Source organism: Phalacrocorax aristotelis, chromosome 2 (assembly GCF_949628215.1).
Source record: "Phalacrocorax aristotelis chromosome 2, bGulAri2.1, whole genome shotgun sequence".
NCBI classification, from domain to species: Eukaryota; Metazoa; Chordata; class Aves; order Suliformes; family Phalacrocoracidae; genus Phalacrocorax; species Phalacrocorax aristotelis.
This window is the reverse complement of record NC_134277.1, coordinates 21,143,214-21,162,723: the sequence shown is the minus strand read 5'-3', so window position 1 is coordinate 21,162,723 and position 19,510 is coordinate 21,143,214. Positions and strand designations below refer to the sequence as shown.

The window sequence follows — 19,510 nt, the reverse complement described above, 5'->3', positions numbered from 1 at the left end:
TGCTTCTGAGTCTCTGCAAGTTATTGTGCTTCTTTAAATGTAGTTCAGGTCTGGTTTTCCCCTACCAAATTACATCAAGTTTCCAAATCACTAGGGATATTAGCAACAGGTCAGGCACTAACTAATGCAAAAAAAAAAAATGCTGGCACTTTTACTTTTGTATCACCAAATCAACAATGAAAAGCTGAAAAGTTCAATAGCTGGACGTCTTCCATAGATGCTCACATGCAAGTCTGTCTAAAGTTTCCTCTGAATGTTCGGCAACTATTCATCTTCATTTTGCAATGTTCTTCCATCACCATCTCTGCAGGTTGTTTTACAGAGAAATGAAGAAATAGTACAAAAAGAATGGTCCAAAGCAGCTGCTTTGCTCAGGCACTGAAACCTGTAACTGCCCCCTTAGAAATAAATGCAGATACAGATAATAATACAGGTTCAGAAAAAAAAGGAGAATGTACTGCTTTTATGCACACAGCTTAATCTCCTGATTTTCAAGGTGTGATCTGGCCCAAAAAGAAAATAGCAGAAAGAACAGTCAACATCATAAGGAAAAAAAGTTATTTTTATAAAGAAGTAAAAAAAAAAAAACTACTACCCCAACTCCTTTATAAAGTAGCTTTTGTTACTCTGGCCAGTATGCTACCATTGGAAGTTAGTTTAAAATTCTTTATAATTACACAGGCCAACGATATTAGATTTTTTTTTTTTTAAATAAATTTTAACATGTAGGATACATTTAAGATTTAAGACTTAAGTCTTAACAACTTAAAGCTAAAGCAAACCATTCTCCTTTTCTATTTCAAAAAGTAGTCCATAATCATATCTCATATCCCAGCAGAAAATTTGTATTTCCACCTGTGAAATCAAAGAATTTCAGGATGTTACAAATGTGTCAGTAACACAAAAATAAGTCAATGTATTCCACAGAGAAACTCCCTCTCTGCCTCCCAATCTGTTTATCAACTATGACAGTACTACACACTGTTTGGTGTCTTTGCTTCATGTTCTGGTGTCTCCTGACCACAGGGTTACAACTTGTTTATCTCCACATGCTGGTCCAGCTGCTGTGACAGTGAGGAGTAGCAGACAGGAAAGGAGAGGAAGAACTACTGTCACATCCTGAATCTTACAGCCTGTCTAGTAACTGCAGGAAGGGAAAAAAAACAGAAACAGTGTAGATATATGGTAGCACAGTAACAGGAGCCAGTCCAGTGCAGACGGGATGGAGACAGAATCCTTCATATACTTGGCAAGATAACAATCAGAAGAGGTGACAAACATTCTCCCAGAAGACTGAAATCCATTCTGCCTCCTGCACTCCTCTCGAGCTTTGTATTATTCACATCAAGAATTATTTTTATGCCTTTGACTCATGCAGATAAAACAAGTCATTTAAATAGTCTTCAGAGGGGAAGAAGGAACAAACCATGAGTTAAAAAAAAAAAATTCACATTTAGTAGGTGAGCATGATTTACAAAATGCTACTGTGCAGGGGCTCACAGGGGAGCAAGGGAGAACTTCCTGCAGGCGGTCTGGGTTTATTTTAATGCACAAATGCAATCAGCTACTCCCGAACTTCTCACTCACAAGTAATAGCAGGACAACAACTGAGAAGCCTGCACTCCTTTTAATTCTCTCACCCCTCTCTTCATACACATATGGTGGGTTGGGTTCAGATCCTTGGACAACTGGAGAGAGGAACAGATAAATAATCAGCACCTGACGGCTCTCTGGAAAAATCCCATCTTTAAATTCTGTTCCAGGGTCCTCTGGAACAACTTACAAAATCACCCGTAAAGCTATAACCAGGCCTCTCTGCTTGCTGTCCATATTTCTTCCTCCTTTCCTAGCTGAAGGAGAATATTTTTATCTTTGCCTCTAGCTCCAACAAATGTTTTGCCCATGACTTCTCCAATGAGCTCACTCAAGGTACTCCAGGAAATCCATTAAACGTCTGCTTTAGTAATCCATCCAGCATTTCATTCACTCTGGCAGTTCATTCCAAAGACTTCATAAAAGCAGAGCATATAAACTGAAAAAGCTTTTTAACAAATCAAGAAAAACAGCTTAGAAAAAGAATCTGCCTGGAAGTTTGCTAACACATACTCCTGGAACAGGAGGCAAAGAGAGGAAGGCAAGAAAAAACAAGACAGAAATGGTCAAGAGGAACCTGAGGAAGGACAAGACAGAGGAATCACAGAATCTGAGAACAGCTGAAGTTGGAGTGGAACTCTGGAGACCATCACCCTACTTGAAGCACAGTCAACTACAGCAGATTGCTCAATACTGTGCCCAGTCCTCTTCTCAGAATCTCCAAGAATGGATACTCTGGACCTTTCCAGGCAACCTGTGCCAGCATTCAGTCATCCTCATTCTGGAAAAGTTTTTCCCTACATATAAACAGAACTTTCTGTATATCAGTTTACACCCATCGTCTCTTGTGCTTTCACAAGGAACCACTAGTCAGTGTCTGTCCCTTCTTCAGCCTGAACAGAGAGGAGTATGGCCATCCTAGAGGCAAACATCGGACAATAAGGATTTTTTTTTTCCCTTTTCTGAGGTTGACTCTCTTCCAAATACTCAATATTAGGATTATTGTCCTGGTGAGACATTCCCGAGAAAGTAAGGACACTTAAAATATTAGACTATTAGGATAATAGCCTGATTCAGTTGGGTATGTCTCCTAAGGAAAGATGGTACTTCTTGAAAATCAACAATTTATGAACTCTATTTAAGAAGAAAAACTGTATGTATGGTTTTCTCCTACAGAAAAACACCCCATACACTTTCAGTTACGCAAGCTGCTGTAAGAGAAGAAAAGTATTTTCTGCCATATGAAAAGGAGCACTGGGAGTTTCCAAGGATAGCAGCCTCAGGCTGCGTCACCAGAGATTAGGACAGGAAAGCAGTAGGACAGAACCCGTGATTTTGTATCAGGTTCCCCAAGACTTACCAGAAAGTCGGTTTCCTCAGAAAGTGTTGGAGTATGAGAACCCACCTTAAATATCAGCTCTCCCTTTGATGTGACACTTCAATATCCTTCCTGCCAAGAACTGCTGCAGAACATCTCTGCTTCTTTCTGCAAGTTCAACTGGAGTTGCTGCTTTTGATCTACACAGCATTGCCACAGACAAGAACTAAAGGCCACGGTGCAATTTACACTGTTACAAAGTTAGATCAGTAGCTAAGATACATGAAGGCAATTCCCAAGTAAGCACAGCTGAGATTATTGGTAACTTTTGTAGTTGAGTTCATCTAGGAGAGGCAAGTGCATGTGGGAAGTATCCATTGTATGCTATGCCATAGGAGAATGCCCTCCCTCAACAAAGTAAAGGCAGGGATTTTTCATCAGAGAGGCATAAAGAAAAATCTTGTTCAACACACTGGATCCCTGTCTATACTCTATTTAGAGGATGAAAGGCCTTAAAACTCGTTTTCTTTCAGTCAGGATGCATACTGAACTAGGTAGTTTTCCAGAATGGGAAATCAAACTTACTCCTAAAATGCATTTGTGTCTCCTTCAAACTAGAGTTGAATGAAACCTCATGGAAGCAAAAGACTAAAGGAGGGAAAAGCTCTGAAATTATGTTGTATAGGGAAAGGTTCTCTGGAAAGCTTTTAAATGTTGCCCTTTGACTTCTTAACAACATAATTTTTCATGTGTTCTAAAGAACAGTCCATTTTCTATTGACTCCTCCAGAAAACAGTATTTTGGTTTTGTTTGTTTTGCTCTTGTCATGTTATGTCAACATGACAGCCTGGCACCTGATGCTGACCTTAATGGATTCTTGAGAGAGGACCCAGCACTTCAACTTAAAATGCTGTCAATTGCTGCTTAAAGGAAAATCAAAACAACAAATTCAAAGAAACACATGTCTTTTAGCTTATACAATATTTAATGGTGTTTCCTTTACCAATTCCTCCTGCTTTGCTGAGTAAGATAAACAATAGTTCTAAAGCTACGAATTTTGAAAAGACGCTTGGAGTCCTGCAGTTAAACACAGGGTTGTGCCTCTTCAGAACTAAAAGCATTAAAGATGTTTACTTAGAACCTAAAAAGCAGCTATTACTGTAGAAAAACATTTCTCCTTACTCAGAAGTTAAATAATTCTTTACACTACCTAACACAGAATTTGTTCAATCCCAAATTGTCACTGCATTGGCAGGAGGCTCAAGCAGCTCTGATGAATACTGGAAGGTAGTAATAATGTGATTCTATCCAGCCAAGTTTGGTTTCATGCGAAAGGCTTTTCTTGAACCGTGTACACAATTTTTTCTACTGCACAGCACTGAAATGAGACCTGAACAATGGCAAATTATATAGCATGTATTTGTTTCAATTGGAAGCCTTGCAACTTCCTCTGAAAAGATAGGACGATGGACTAGATGGCCAGTAGGGCTGATTCAGGATGGCAATTTCTCTGTCCTTATACGCTTCAAAATATTACAGAAATTATTCCTAATTTACAGTTTTATTTTATGACAAGATTTAAATTGGATTATGGAAAGTCCCTGGAATCTTTATTTCAGCATTAAAACAATTTACAGGCTAGGCTACTTTACATAGTCTTTATGTGAATCCACACCAAGGAAGCAAATGATGATCAGAAATACTACGGGCTTTCTTCAAAGTAGGTAAATTTGTGCCCTTATAATTTAGAACTATATTTGCATTAACTGCAAATCTTTTACTGCCTAATAATATCTAAAAAGAGGCATGTTGTACAAATTAAGGGTTTCTCTTGATTTCCAAGTTTTGAGTAGATTCTTATCTAACATTTTATGCCAATGTATTGTGAACAGTTTTAGCAGTTTATACATAAGCTAACTCCAAGTTTCTTGTTGATATTGCTTACCCAGTACTAGAATACTAAGTCCTCTGTTTACAAGTAGAGAACAATACCAGAACAAATTTCCTTACACTTCCAAAGTGCCATGTTAGCATGTTTCAAATAGGTTAGGGAAAGCCATTTCTCTTATAGGCTGTAGAAATAGATCACGCTTCTTAGGTTAGTCAACATTTAGCCAAGATAGGCAACTGATACAACTGAGTTTGGAATGTGTGAGCTGAACTGGAGATGTACTAAGCCCACTGCGCCACTCAGATACCACACAGTCATAAACCAGGAATTATTTAAGTCCTGATTATATCAGTCTTAACTCAAACTGATGCCTACCAGTTGACCTCTACACCTCCCTGACAATTCTCAACAGCCCCTACTACCTCAGAAGTATTATCACAATAACCATGGAGCAAGTAGACTGCTTTAAGACAAGGTACATTTCCTAAATGAGGTTCTGATCTGTCTGGACTTCAAAAAGGAGAGTTCTCCTCCCTAAACACAGCAACACGATTCCTCCCATCTATACTTTTCTTATTCAACTTCAAACGAGCTCTCCAGTTAAAGCCTACCTGCATACAGAAATCAGTCCCATTAAAATCTGTCCTTTGCCAGTACTTTAAAAAGTATGGCTTTGGAGGCTTCCCTGAGGGCCTTTTAGACCAAGGCACACGATTCACATGAGAGTTAAGGTACAGAATTGTTGAGTACAAGGTTTGAAATCTTTGTCTCAGCTTTTTTCACCATGGGCTCCCGAGGCAGGTGATGTAGCCATAAGGAAGTCAGCTGGCATCTCTTCCACTCTGCCCAACACTGGAGAGCTGTCAACAGATTAGGCTTGTGCAACTGAATCCTTATAAAGTCCCAGTGGGCAAACTCACCCATGGTGTAACTGATATCCTGGGGATAAACAGACAGAGGTAGCCACAGGCAAAGCATACACCTGATTGCTTTAAGTTTTGGCCTCAGATTTGGATGTATCCATGTGTGCATGGGTGCGTGCGCAGATACACAAGACAATCCAGTGAAAAGCTGACAGAAAGAGGAGTAAAACTTTACTGTTCTCCTGAATCCAAACATTTTCTATCAAACCACTAAAAAAATAGTGGGCTCAAAGTTTATATTCTTTTAAACAGACCTGTAAAAAGTATAGTTTACAAGTTCCTCTTAACTCTGTGACAGAGTGGTAACAATGGTACACAGAACCACTGAGAAAATGAAGCAACTTCACTCTAAAATCCACTGAAGTCAAGAGGAGATGTACATTCCACAAACTTTTCTCTTTCCAGGTGGCAGAATCTCAGCATGGAAGAATTTCTCTAAGTTTTGTAATCAATAATTGTAATAGCAAAAGGTAAAGAATTTTTTAAAATTCATATCATGCTAAATATATGTGCAAGCATTACTCTTTTGCTTTTACCCATGAACCTGCAGAGAGGTTCCCAAACAAATCTCCTGTTGCCTACTGTCTGTTTTCTGCTACAGGTTTTTATTACAGTAATCGACAATGATAATTATCGATTTATAATGAGGGAATGCAAGTAAATCCAGACTAAAAGCACAAATGTAAAAAAAAATGGAACAAAAACCCAAAAAAACAGCTTTCACAAAGTAAAACGCAATCAAATATTATCAAATGTCTCACACAGCCAGGCTAACTTCTACTGTTGCATAAAATCAAACAATAAGAAAGTGATAATGGGGGGGGGAGAAGGGAGTTGCCCAGGTATTAAGGAATTAATATCAATAAGAACTGTATGTTATGGACTATTGACTAAAAATAGTAAACAAACATCATGTTTGGGTCAATTTTTCATTGCCACTTCTTTTTTTTTCCTGCCTTTCTTTTCACATTTTATTTTCAGTTTATTTCGTATTAACTTACCTAAATTTTGATTAATAGCATATTTATCACTGGCTTACAGACTGCTCCATATATGCATTCACAGAGGACATAACAGATCCATAAACTGATCATTCAGTCAGTCCAGTGTTGACAAGTATTAAAGGCTTCTAAATGTGTGCTCATGACAAATTAATTGTTTGCTAATCACACAGCTATTTTATAATTAAGTTTGATACAACCTAACAATGACAGTTTGTCTAAAGCAAATGAACTATAACATTTCAAACATTAAAAAACTACTTGGATACTTTGTAAACTGTTGAATGATTTCAGTGATGTCAACAGACTTACAACAGGATAGTAACTAGAATAAGTGAGATCAGAAATAAACCCCTGAGTTTTGCAGCATTATACCAGCCTACAAATAGTTTTTACAATTAAATTAGGGTGCTACTACATAGAAGTACAAAGAAATACTAATACTACTTCAAAAAACTATAAAGAAGTGGACTGACAGTCTAATATTAGGTAAAAGAACTGTTTGATTTACCTGACTTTGCAATTCACTTTGTTGCTTCAGGCGAAGATTTTCTGGTGTATCAGCCACTGTAGTGAAGGACTGCTTTGGGTAATGTCTAGAAGAAGCACAAAGCCAAATGGTAAATATTTACACATGCTAGAAAGTCAAATGTATCCTAGCACTTCTTCCAACAGTGTACAGAACTCTTTCAGAGTTTACTGGGTTTGTCTTAGAAGCATTTACTCTAAAAATATTGTGTCAGTCATGCCTTGCAGAAACAACATGAACGGGTTCCTGTAATGAGTCTAAATCCCACCCATTCATGCTGCCCACTGACTGCAGAGACTGACCAGTCAAAATTTGTTTCCAGTAGAGTGAACAAAACTATGTTTAACTGCGTTGTCTTGGTGTAGTCATGTGCTGAATAAAGACTAAACTAATTGCCTTAAAATAGAAGTGTTTTATGGAAACTGAAAAGTTACATCAATGAGTACAGCTGGAGTACCATTGTGCCTTAAATCCATTCGTGCAGGAGCCAGAAGGATCGAGGCAGGTACATGCCAGGTAGAGAAAGGTCAAATGCTTTAATGGTAAATGTGTCAATACAGTGCTGTAATACGCAGTACCAAAGGCTGCGGTGGCTCAGAACTGCAATCAGGCATCACTCTTCTCATTTGAAATTTTACACTTTTACTATATGTTCCTACTATTTGCTTTGGTATTCTACAGACAACTTTAACAGTCAAATCCTACTAATTTTCAGAACCATGATTTATTTATCCTGCAACTTTACAGACAAACAAAAAGCTTTATTATAGGAAAGGCCACAAAAAGAGGGAAATAACAAAACTAAACAGGCTATCCCAAAATAGGTGTATTATTATGAGCACTGTCAGGAAACTGATTCTTATTAATTACTTTCCAGCATCTTCAGTCTCAAACCAAAATATTCACCTTACAACCATGGGAGGCACTCACGCTTCAGTTGCCACTCACAGCTTCCCATGTCTGCCAGCTACCCCATTTGTGCCTCTAACATTTTGGAGGCACAAGATGACAGGCATAGCATTTTAGACATTGCAGCATTATTTCTACAGAGGGAGTAAGCAGTAAGTAAGCGTCTGAAGACTGAGGCTATGCAGTATTAAACATTTCCATGCTCAAACTCCAGGCTATCTTCTAATGTGTTCTTTCAGCGACTAGTTCATTTGCTATAGCTCCTCATAAAATTTCTGTGCTTTGTAAAGATGATATATATTTCCATTCAAAACTGTATTTTATTAGGTTTTCTTTTCCATTTACAAGTTTTATTTCCATGAAGTGTATGGTTACAGTAAAAAATAGTTAATTTTTATTTAAAAAATAAACGCACCCATAAAAAATTAGGAAGATTTCAATTTTTAGCCCAAAGCTGAATGTCTCCTGTTCAGAAATGTCAAAGTAATACATGATGAGAAATGCTGCCTGGATTTCATACAGTCCCCTCTGTGCTATGGGTCTGACCCACCCCACCGTCGGACAACATCTTGCATTTTCAGCCATCTACACGGCAGCAAAATGGAATAGACTGATGCATCAAGAGGCCAGGGAACATTCCCTCATTTATGGTGTCACTATACAGGGAAAACAGAGGAAAAATACGGGACAACCTGGGGCTTTCAGCTTCCCAAGGCCTTACTAATAACTGCACAGAAAGAGCAAAGATGCAACAGCTCAATGGTGGGAAGTTTTTCCTGACAGCAATGTAAGAGCCATCCCAGGTTGGATACTGGCAGATGGAGGAATAATGTCATTGTAAATTTAAAAACTTACAGTGAAATACATTCCCACCCATTATGTTAGCCACTTGTCTAGGATAGCTCATATAACTGAAAACTAGACAAAAAAAATTTCTATGGATGACAACCTCCAGTCCATTCTGTGTAGTTACAGCCAAGTCCTCCCTAGTCCCACCTAAGCTGCACCTTTGGCCACAGAAACCACTGGGAGTGTTGCATATGCCTAAGGAGGCTGCCGTCTGTCTTCCTCCCTTTTCAAATTAGGGGCTCCCCCACCACCACCCCCTGTAGAGCCAGACGATGCCTGGCAGCTGAACGGCTTAGCCACAGCTCCAGCAACACACAGGGAGACAGGACTAGCTTTTGCTTAGAGGACATCAGCTGGAACCAGCTCTTGCATGAAGCAGATGGCATCAGCACAATGTAATACCTTGGGACAGGCAGATAGCTTCCAGAAAGGCGCTTTTTTTTCCCCCCTCTTTATTTCACCTCTTCTATCTCACCCTTCCTTCTTCTGTATAGAGGAGAAAGTCAAATGCCAGACTGGCCACAAGGAGGGTCATAAGCTCTGTTTGGAAAGCAGGAATGGACAGATGGGGAAGGCAACAAGCCACCTCACAGCCAGGGCTTGCTGATACCCAAGGAAGACTGCCGCAATGAATGTTGCATAATGTATCCCTTAAAGAACAGCAGCCTTTCAGACAGTAGCTGTAAGATATCCATGGATAATTCATGTAGATGACAGAATCCCTGCCCCTAAAAAAAAAAAATATATATCAACTGCCACACATGCAGTTCAAAAATGATGTTACACACATGTTGAATGCCAAAATCATTCCCATAAACTTTCACAGCACTGCTTTTCACCGTGGTTACATACCATGACCCTGGTACTATGATCACAGCAAACACCTGTACCCTTTTAAGACGGTGAGCACAGAGCGGGAGTCAGCTCAGATGGGTTTTTTGTCCTAGCCCCCTTGTTAAATGTGTGGACAACACTGAGGCAGGTGTCATGGTCACACCCCGCAGGGACCCTGTTAGCAGCAGCACAGCACATGTACCTATAAGCCCAGGCTCCCAAATTAAACCTCCTCCCTATTTTGAAGCATAGGAATGTATACCTTGTCACTATCATACACCAGCTTTTACTTCTCATTATTTGCAAAAGAAATGGCTTCTTCCCCAATAAGTATTCAGAAGTTCACAGGTATTTCAACAGTCAGTGCAAACCACTTAAGAACAGATGTACCTAAGGTACATCTCATTTTAGAAGCAGTAACTCCATACTTGAAGTGAAAAAGGTATGCTTAGCCTTGAACAAGCAGTGCTTTATTATGCTTGAAATTACTATGTAAACTGATTATATCAATGAAAAGTATTTACACTTGACCATGGAAGTAAACAATACATGACAGAAGTTTAAAAACCTGCTGAAATTTAAATAAGCCTTTAAACTGATCATATTCACCGTTTATCACAATGTATTATGGTGATTAAAAAAAAAAGAATCATTTAGCAAAATTAAATTAGCAAAGCATTCTACTATGGGTTGTCATTTTAACAGCAGCTGATTTATGAAACCACCCACACGGTACATCAAACCAGAAAGACACAGTTTTAGATACATCCCTTCTAATTTATGGAAATTCTTGCCTCAAAACCATTAAAAAGACTAGTGTTAAATTTAAATCCTGTCTTCAGCATTCACATTTGTTTTAAGCTTACTGATCAGATGTCTTCAGGATCATTAAAAATATCAGTATTTAAGATATTAAATTTTCCAAAAGCTATATAAGATGTATTATACCATTGGGTACTTCTGACTGAAACAGAAAGCACGTTAAACACAAGTGTGAAAATGATCAAATCTGCTTTTTAAGTATCAGTTTAAGACTATACTGCATTTTGTTACAACATTCTGAACAAGGATGAGTAACTGGATGGCAACAGCCTTTAATGCTGACAGTGCCATCGTGGCCCCTGATAATCCGTTGCTCAGTTTCCCTTTTGTCCAAGATGATCTCTGAGAAAAAGCAGGGAATTGGTTAAAGAGGCTGATGTCATGTCAGCTATTTAATAGCAATGTCCAAAGGATTTTGTTTGTTTTAAGTCTTTGTTAGTAGTCTAAGTCTACTTAGCAATATGTCTTACTACACTAATGCTATTAGGATTAATCCTGTATAAAGACCCATACAAGAAGCTCCAGAACAAATCAGGATACACAGTATGGTGTCTGTGCTGTGGGTTACTGTATTGCCTGATTCAGCTGCACAGCTTGATTAAAAAATTAAATCACAACTCAGTCTCTGAATCTAAGGAAACCCCTTCACTTCTGATATTTGGAAACAGTAGCAGTAAAACCTCCAAGAATTCAGGAAAGTACCTGGAAGTTTCCCATCTTTTCCAATTATTAAATGCAGAAATTTTCCCAACTACTTGTTCAGTTGCAAGGTTTTCATCAACTTTTCCATGCTTTCAAACCAACAAAAAGAATAAAAAACATATTCTGAGAGATAATGGGAGGAAGATTCAGCTTTTCCCATTTTGAAAAAGGTCAGGTTCAAAGTCTGAGATAAATTCAAGGGTGTACTGAAATTAACTTGTTCATGCTTCATTCTTGCTCATTCTGACTTATCCAACATTCAAGATATGATTAAGAGATTTGTGTGTGTGTGTGTGCGCACGCATGTGTGTGTATTTTCTAACTGTAACATTAAGTCTTCACAGTTACAGAATTACAGCTCTTGAGGGAATTACTAGATTTCTGTCAGGTTACTCTCTCCTAGACTACCTATTCAGTAAATTGCTTACAACATACAATCTGTGATATCTTCTAAACAGAGAACAGCCGCAAAATTATTTCCCTTCTAAGCAGAGGGTCAGCTCCATCAAATATTTTCATAATACCAATTACCATCATTGGCTGCCACATTAGGCTGTATCCGTCCTCTCCTAATTTTTGTTTGTAACAGCTGTTCTTCTAGTTAAAACCAGTTCTAGAAGATAAGGATGTTAAAAAAAAACCCACAAGAATACACTTATTTACAGTCATAGTAATACAGAAGGGAACAAAAAAAATCTGAAAGTTAACAAAAAATTAAACCAATCTTACAAGAATTACAAAAAGCACATGGACTACTTTTATAACTAGCACTTCAGTACAGTGTAGACAAGAGTTTCAAACTGCAATTAAATAGTGGATAATGATGTAGCAGTTTAGATGCAACCCAAGCTCATAACAAGTGATGGACGGGTAGGGAAGCTCCATCTCAGACCTGCAAGGGCCCAATCTGGTAATCGTGATCTGAGCCTGCATCCACAAACAGCACTGAATTCAGCGCAAAAACACAGGGGAGAAACACAGGAGGTCTCCAATTAACTATCACGTAAAAGACATGAGACAAAACAATTTACTCAGGAAAAAGGAGACAAGTTATTAAGTTTTGCTCAGCCAGGAAGTGTTTAAACTGGCAGTTTATCACCAGGCTTGAAGAGGCATGGGACTGCTTTCCATCCCTTACCTTAAAACCACACCATTCACAGAAAGACATGCAAGATGCACAAGAGCAGAGAAAGAAGCAGCGGGAGGGAAATCTTGCCAACAGCTGGCTCCTTGCTTAGAAATTCTTGCTCAGTTGTACTTTCTGCTCCAAAGCTCTGGGTTTTCTGCCTCATTTTGAACTTTCTGTACAATATCTCATATATGAATGCGATTATAAAGGCTTTTGGAGGAGGCTTAATGTAACTAGTGGATAACACAGCTTCAGTACAGCAGAACTTGGGCAATGAAACAGACAAGGAAGATTTCACAATTCCCCACAAGTCACTCTGAAGATGCCATTCTCTTTGGCCTCTGGTATCTACCCCGCTGTATGAAGAATAGGTACTGTGGCTGCAATTAGTTTGCTTTGGAAAATATTTTTCTGTCTATGTCTTCTATTGTTCAAGGGACTTACTTTTTCAGAGATTTAATTTGTGCATCTGTACTTCTTATTTGAAGTTAAAGTTGCTCCCATAAGCTAGCTAAATACAAGTACCTGTTTATGAAAAAATTCCCCTAGTGAGATGAGTTTGTATCGGTTTGCAGGAGATTTAGCAAACAGTAAGATCCATGAAAACAAATGTTACAAGCAAGGCTATTCCACCTGCTTGTTGGGGTAAGCCATAAAATGCTTGCTCCTGGAGCAAATGAAAGGCCACATATCACACTATCATACAACCAGGTATATGTTGCACATCATTGTGCTACCAGACTTGTACCAGACACCTGTCTACAGAGACTCACATCTGCAGCTCCCTTCAAAAGCTAAGGTTAGGGACCACAACTGCATCTGCCCCGAATACACAGGTTAATGCCTTAGTGTCCTCTGCCAGAGGCTGAAAACATGAGCCATTTACTGAAAAGTAGCAAGGCCAAAAAATGCTGTTTACATTTCAGAGAAAACAGAGTGAAAATAGAGTAGCCAGTGCTAATATCAAATTTCATTACTCTTACCATTTGAAATTCCATATAGAAATTCTACTGTGTCAAAATACTGGAGTGGTTATCTTTGCAACTGTATGTCATATAATGAAGAACATCAGAAAGCACAAAGAAGTGGACTACATACTAATCATAATCACTTGCAGAAGGGACAGCTATGGAAAACAGGTTTGGATAGAAAATCTGGAAGCTACAGTAGCTTATTTTAGAATTTTAAAAACCAATTTATTTTGGAAAAAAAAAAAGTAAAATCTTGTAAATTTCCAGCATTTTCACGGCCTATATCCAAAAGCATTAACATTCCTCAAGTTGCCAGTACTGGCCAAGCTTTAGGACAAAAGTGCAGAGGTAACAACATTAAATTACTTCGCACTTACAATATCAAAGGTGACCAAGAAACCTAGCCCAAATACATTTTCAGATATCGGTCAGCAGATAAATGGGTCATGTGAATTCACTGTGTTCCCATGCTGAGACTTTTATTTCAGTCAGCTCCCCTGAAAACTGCTCTGAGCAGGGTTGGTGAAGACAGAAGGATAACTGCCACCAGGCCACCGGCACAGCTTCACTCAGGCGCATGCTCTAGCAGCTGGCACAAGGATTGAGGACTGGTGTCTTCCCGCTTCCTCCCCAAAATTGCTTCAGAATAAAAAAGTACTCCAGCTCTTAGGTGAAACTTGTATATTTCCCGTTTCTTATATTTTTCTTTTAACTCTCTTTCTCAGTTTCATATTTATTATACATAGAAAGATACATTGTTAAGGAGATAGGTGAGTCTTGCTTCTTGACAAATTCAGGTCAAAACATTTTCATTTTAAAGATTTGAAAAAATACAGCAGAAGAGACACAGTTCATATTTAAGAAACCCATCATAAAACAAAAAGAATTATTTTAATAAAGAACTCGGCCAAGTGGCATCCAGATTTAGCAAAAAGATCAAAAAGAGTAGAAGCCAAGCACTATGGATGTCAAAAGTAGAACTGCCAGAATTTTCAGTGGAGCCAGATGCTCACCCTTTCAATAATTTACCTCTTCCTCAGCTATGGAACACCAATGCTTGGGGAAAGAAAATGAATCAGTAGCACACTGAGAACTACAGGGTAGCCTGGAGCTATGCAGGAACCCATCAGCAGCACACTAATTGGCATTGACAACAGATCAAAAAGTGAGAGCCAGTACTGGAGGAGGATCCACAAAAGATACACAGAAAGCTCAGGGAGACTTGGAAGGCGGAGGCAACTGTGGCAACATAAATCGGTAAAGACAAGTCTGGCTACAACAGCAAAATCTGTCAAAGAGCACAGGAAATCAGTCAAGAAGGGAGAAGATGCACACATACCTTGCCATTTGCCACTGCTAGACTGCTCCCAGGATATCACCCAGTGAGTTCATCCAGAGCTCTCCTGAGTTTATACATTACCTATACACAGAAAACCCCACAGATGTTTAAGAAAACTTTGCTTTTAATATTTTAAAGTGATCACCAGTGGCACAACGAAAGGCTGATGCCTCAATATTTCCAAACTCTTTTCTTCTAGATGGTATGATTATTACTATTTCTTTCAAAATATCCAGGAGACAAAAGTCCATGAATATGAGCAAAAAAACTCCACCTCAGACTGAGGCTGTGTCTCTCATTAACTTCACTTGCTGATTTACAGTAGATCTAGCAGAGTTAAAAAAACATCGTATGGCACATAGCTAGTATGGCCTATGTTATTTTTATCCCTTCAACATTTTGCTGTCCTTTTTTAAGAATTTCAGCAAGAACACACAAAGATACACTATAAAAGCAGTATGTTTTGCACAGGTCTAAATGCTTGATCTGCCTAATTCAGCATAGTAGTGACATGCTACATATATAGATATTTAACAAACCTCTACAGTGCAGGTTTGTTCAAGTTCTAGGTTTGACTGGGGTATAATTCATGCATACAGCAGTGACAAATTTTCTTACAAATTTCCTAAATTTTCCTATTAATTATTCTATCAGCAATGGATCAGTATCTCAAGCAGCATGATACTGAATTATGCAAGTACTTTCTAAATTCTGCTCTTACATAAAATATGATAAATGTGCTCCCCCCCCCCAGTTCTGGAATATTTTTCTGGAATATCTTCAAGTAATAAGAACTTTTGTGCAAAAAAAAATTATTCACCTAAATGCTTTCTCTGCTTACCAAATACCAGTATTTCTGTACATGACTAACTCCAGGGATTCTCATCTTATGTATCAAGACTACCAAATCTTGCCATGTTTATAGTCGAAAGTTTTGTAGTTTCCTTTCTTCCAACTATTGTCATTTCATCATCTGATTTCTAATCACAGGTATGCATACTTAAATCATTTACGTAAGTCTTTCCCAGTTAATAAAATCTGTTTGTATTCAGTGAAATGTGTCAAAGACTATATAGGTAATTTATTTAATAATTTCATTACCGAGAAAAACACCATGCTACATTAAACTCCATCTTTAGAAGTAACGTAGCTTAACCAACATTATTTCCCTGGTGTTCCAATAGCATATCTAGCTTATTCCTATCCTTCATACACAGTAAGGTACTTTTAATAGAAGGACATCATGACATCAGAGTAGCGTTATACCTCAGCCTGCCACATCTACAATGAACAACTCTTTCTGTGTTTGTATAGCAAGTCAAGCTTTTTCTCAAGGCTGATGAAGACATGAAAGACCCCCAAGCAGCAGTTTTAAGATACGCTAAGGTGACCTCCCTTAAATGTTAAGCAAGAAGGATTTCAAAAGATTTATTCACATTCAATATCATGGCATAACAAAGAAATGACATAAGATAAAAACTACATTCACCATATGAATATTGGAAAAATACTGTTTCAGTACTGCAATAGCATAGTTACAAAGGAAAATTGTAGGGACAGTAAACACCACAGCCCACCTGGTGTAGGATTTTATACAGCCCTATGTGACTGGAAATTCTGACAAGCAGATTGTAAATGAAGCTCAGTTACAGGCTCTACGTCTAATTCTCGTCTTCTCTGTGCTGAAACCATCTATCCAGTTGGGTAACATTGTCAAAACTCCTTCTATTAGCAGAAATTAAAGCTACTTTGTGAATATCCAACAGTCTCTGCATTCCTGCCTGGAATTAAGAGTCCCGCTCAATCGATGAATGTAAAGAAAATTGTTTCACCCCTGAATTATTACTTTTTCTATGCGTTGTTATTAATGTTATTAATGTTCTCTGCAGCACGCCAATGGTTGGCATTCAAGACAATGTCAAAACACCGTACTCAAGAAACACTCCAATTTCAGCTGTTCATTTTGTCATGCCAAGGAAATTTTGCCAGTAACCACATCTTAGAACACATACGTAAAACCAGACCAGGCAGCTTCAAAACCTCCTAGGCAATTGGAAGCACTCAGTGTGGGGATTTAAATGGAACATCTAAATGGACATCTAAATGTAATGCTTTCTGATACTGAGTCCATGCACAAGCAGGAGAGAGTAAAACTTGAATCTACCCTAATAACATCTTTTTCTCTCCAGCTTTTCAAATGCAAGAAATACAATAGAACTTTCATTCTAAAACTTTTAATGTCAAAAATTTATGACAATAAGATCAGAAATCCAGAAAGAGTGATCTACTGCTTACTGATTGCAGTAAGCCGTCATCTTCCAAGAAAGATTCAACTAAAAGATTATTTGCTACTAAAAACTGAAATTCTCACTCATGCATTGAAGAACTGTTAGGCCATATATCGGTAGATGACAGTTGTAATGAAACTGGAGTGCAGCTGTTGCACTCTCCTGAAACAGAAGAAAACTAGTTATAAGCCCAAAACCTGGGAAGCTGAATATGGACTAGATTTTCTTCTAGCTCCCAGCTTCCATGTTTTCTACTTCTTAACTCTTTTGTGTATGCTTACTGTCTTTTAAGCTTTATGCCTTTCTTTGTTTCTTTTGCAAATCTATATTAGACAATTCATTGGTGCTTCTGAATTCCAAAGTTACCATTCAAAGACACAGCAAATAGCACCAAGGGGACACTAAAAGGCCACCTGGAAGACAGAAGAGAAATAAGTGCTAGAAAGACTTCATAGGTTTTTCTGACCTCACAAAAACTACTATTTAGATAGCTATCAAGAGGGTGGGAAATCTAAGACCCCTAAAAGCCACAAGGCATCTGCCAAGCCATCAGATAGTCTACTGAGCTTGAGTCATAACTGACTGACCTCCTTGGAAGCTACAGGTGTCATCCTGAAGAGCTTCGCCATCTACATTATGCACTACTCCCTTCAGAGGGACTGTGTCTGCAACTAACTATAGAAGCAGACCTCATATATTGTAACTTAAGTAATTTGGACACTATTAAAAAGCTGGGGGAGGAAACCAGAAGGGAGATGGAAACAACTCATCTCCGAAGTCTTAATATTGCTATCTCTTTAACTGTAATTGCAGCATGTTAAGCATTTATCCTCTAAAACTGTGCCAACATCAGCAACTCCAAGCTAGCAGCAAAAAAAGTAAATTAAACAGAGTTATGTTTACATGTGTGCTAGAGGGGAAAAAAGGGAAAGCTGTTTTTGTGCCAAGTGGAAAATGACAGAATTAGTAGGGCAGAGATGCCGTTCTGCTTTTACATGTCTAACGGAGTTGGCAAATAGTAGTATATATAAACTCACAGTTGATAAAAAATATTCAGTATTTGCTTTTTTCAGCCTCAAAACTAAAGAATTTGACCTCTTATTAGTAACATTTTTAAATTTTATTCATTTAGAAGTTACTTCCTCTTTGGAAGTGTTTCCAGGTTTTGTTAATACAGAACAAGTTTCAAATCAGTTAATGCTAAAAAGAAATGTCTTGAGAAAGCATGCATTTGTATTTTTACATTAATTATAACACTTCTAATAATTTCAACATTTTACTAGTTGCTTGTTCACATATTGTAAATTTTAAGCAGCTATATTATCTGTACAGCTTTATGAACTGTCCCTCCGTTAATGCATCCACTTGTATAAAATTAGTATTAATAGAAAAAGAAAACAATGTTATACCATGCAAGCATTTCACAAAAGATCATATACTATACTAGCAGAAACAAGATTTCATATTACAGCACGTTAACCTACACAAAATTATTGGATGATACATCCAGCTTTTGCTTGCCAGTGAAGAATACTAAGTAAAGCCTGCTTTGGCCTATTCTACTGAAAGGGTAAGAGAATGTAAAAGCAAACACTGTAATTTTTAATGTAAATCCTTGGCAAAAGTCAATGTATAATTAAATAAATTCAATACAATTCTGTGTAACACTTCATAGGCCCCTCACAGTGACTGACAGCTGTGGCGCAGGACATCATGCTTCGCAGAAGATCCGGTCTGTAAGTATCAAATTCTAAAGCCTTTGTAATCAGATCAAACCAGAGATTATTTTTTTTAATTTACCATGAAAAAGCATCAACCAGGTAACATTTTCACTAATACCCTGCAAACACCCCCAGAATTTCTGCATACGTTATGCTCTCTGGTCCTCATGGACCATTAATTATTTTCAGTAGAATCAGGTGCAGTTGCCATTGCTAATCAAATGCTCCATCAATATTACTACAAAGACTGTACTCCCTCCTCTTTGCTTTCTCTCTTTTTCTCCCAGCTTGAAACTATTCCACCATGTATTTTCCCATTAAAGTATAGGGGTCGTTGTCACAGCTCTTAGTATTTTCAATAGAGACTTAGGTGAATGAATGAGCCTTAGGTAACTGATAGATCATGGGCTTTCTATTCACTTTCTTGGACACAGACCCTACACTCCACCCAAATACTGTTTCAGAGACCAAAGCAACTGCACCGGGTGTCATCCGAGGTGATTTCCACAAGTTTCCAAAGAGAAAACTACTCAGACAAGCAGAACTTGATAACATCTCCTGACCTTTTCACTCCTTTAGCCTGAAGACCTCACTGTTGATCTGCCTCTCTCAACAACTTCAGATCAAAAGGCAAAGAAACTGTTTTCCATCTCCTCCCTTGGAAAGTGGAGAGCAGCTGATGAATGGCTGC

At 38.1% G+C, this 19,510-nt stretch overlaps 1 protein-coding gene across 2 annotated transcripts in view; it reads right to left on the bottom strand.

Moving 5' to 3' along the window:
- Window positions 1-19,510, bottom strand: part of LOC142052494 (LIM zinc-binding domain-containing Nebulette) — a 108,749-nt gene that overhangs the window by 9,216 nt on the left and 80,023 nt on the right. For both annotated transcript variants that reach the window (XM_075082685.1, XM_075082686.1), the window contains one exon: window positions 7,238-7,322. In XM_075082685.1, coding sequence (XP_074938786.1) covers window positions 7,287-7,322 — 36 coding nt within the window. In that variant the 3' untranslated portion in view covers window positions 7,238-7,286. The remainder of the gene's footprint in view (window positions 1-7,237; window positions 7,323-19,510) is intronic.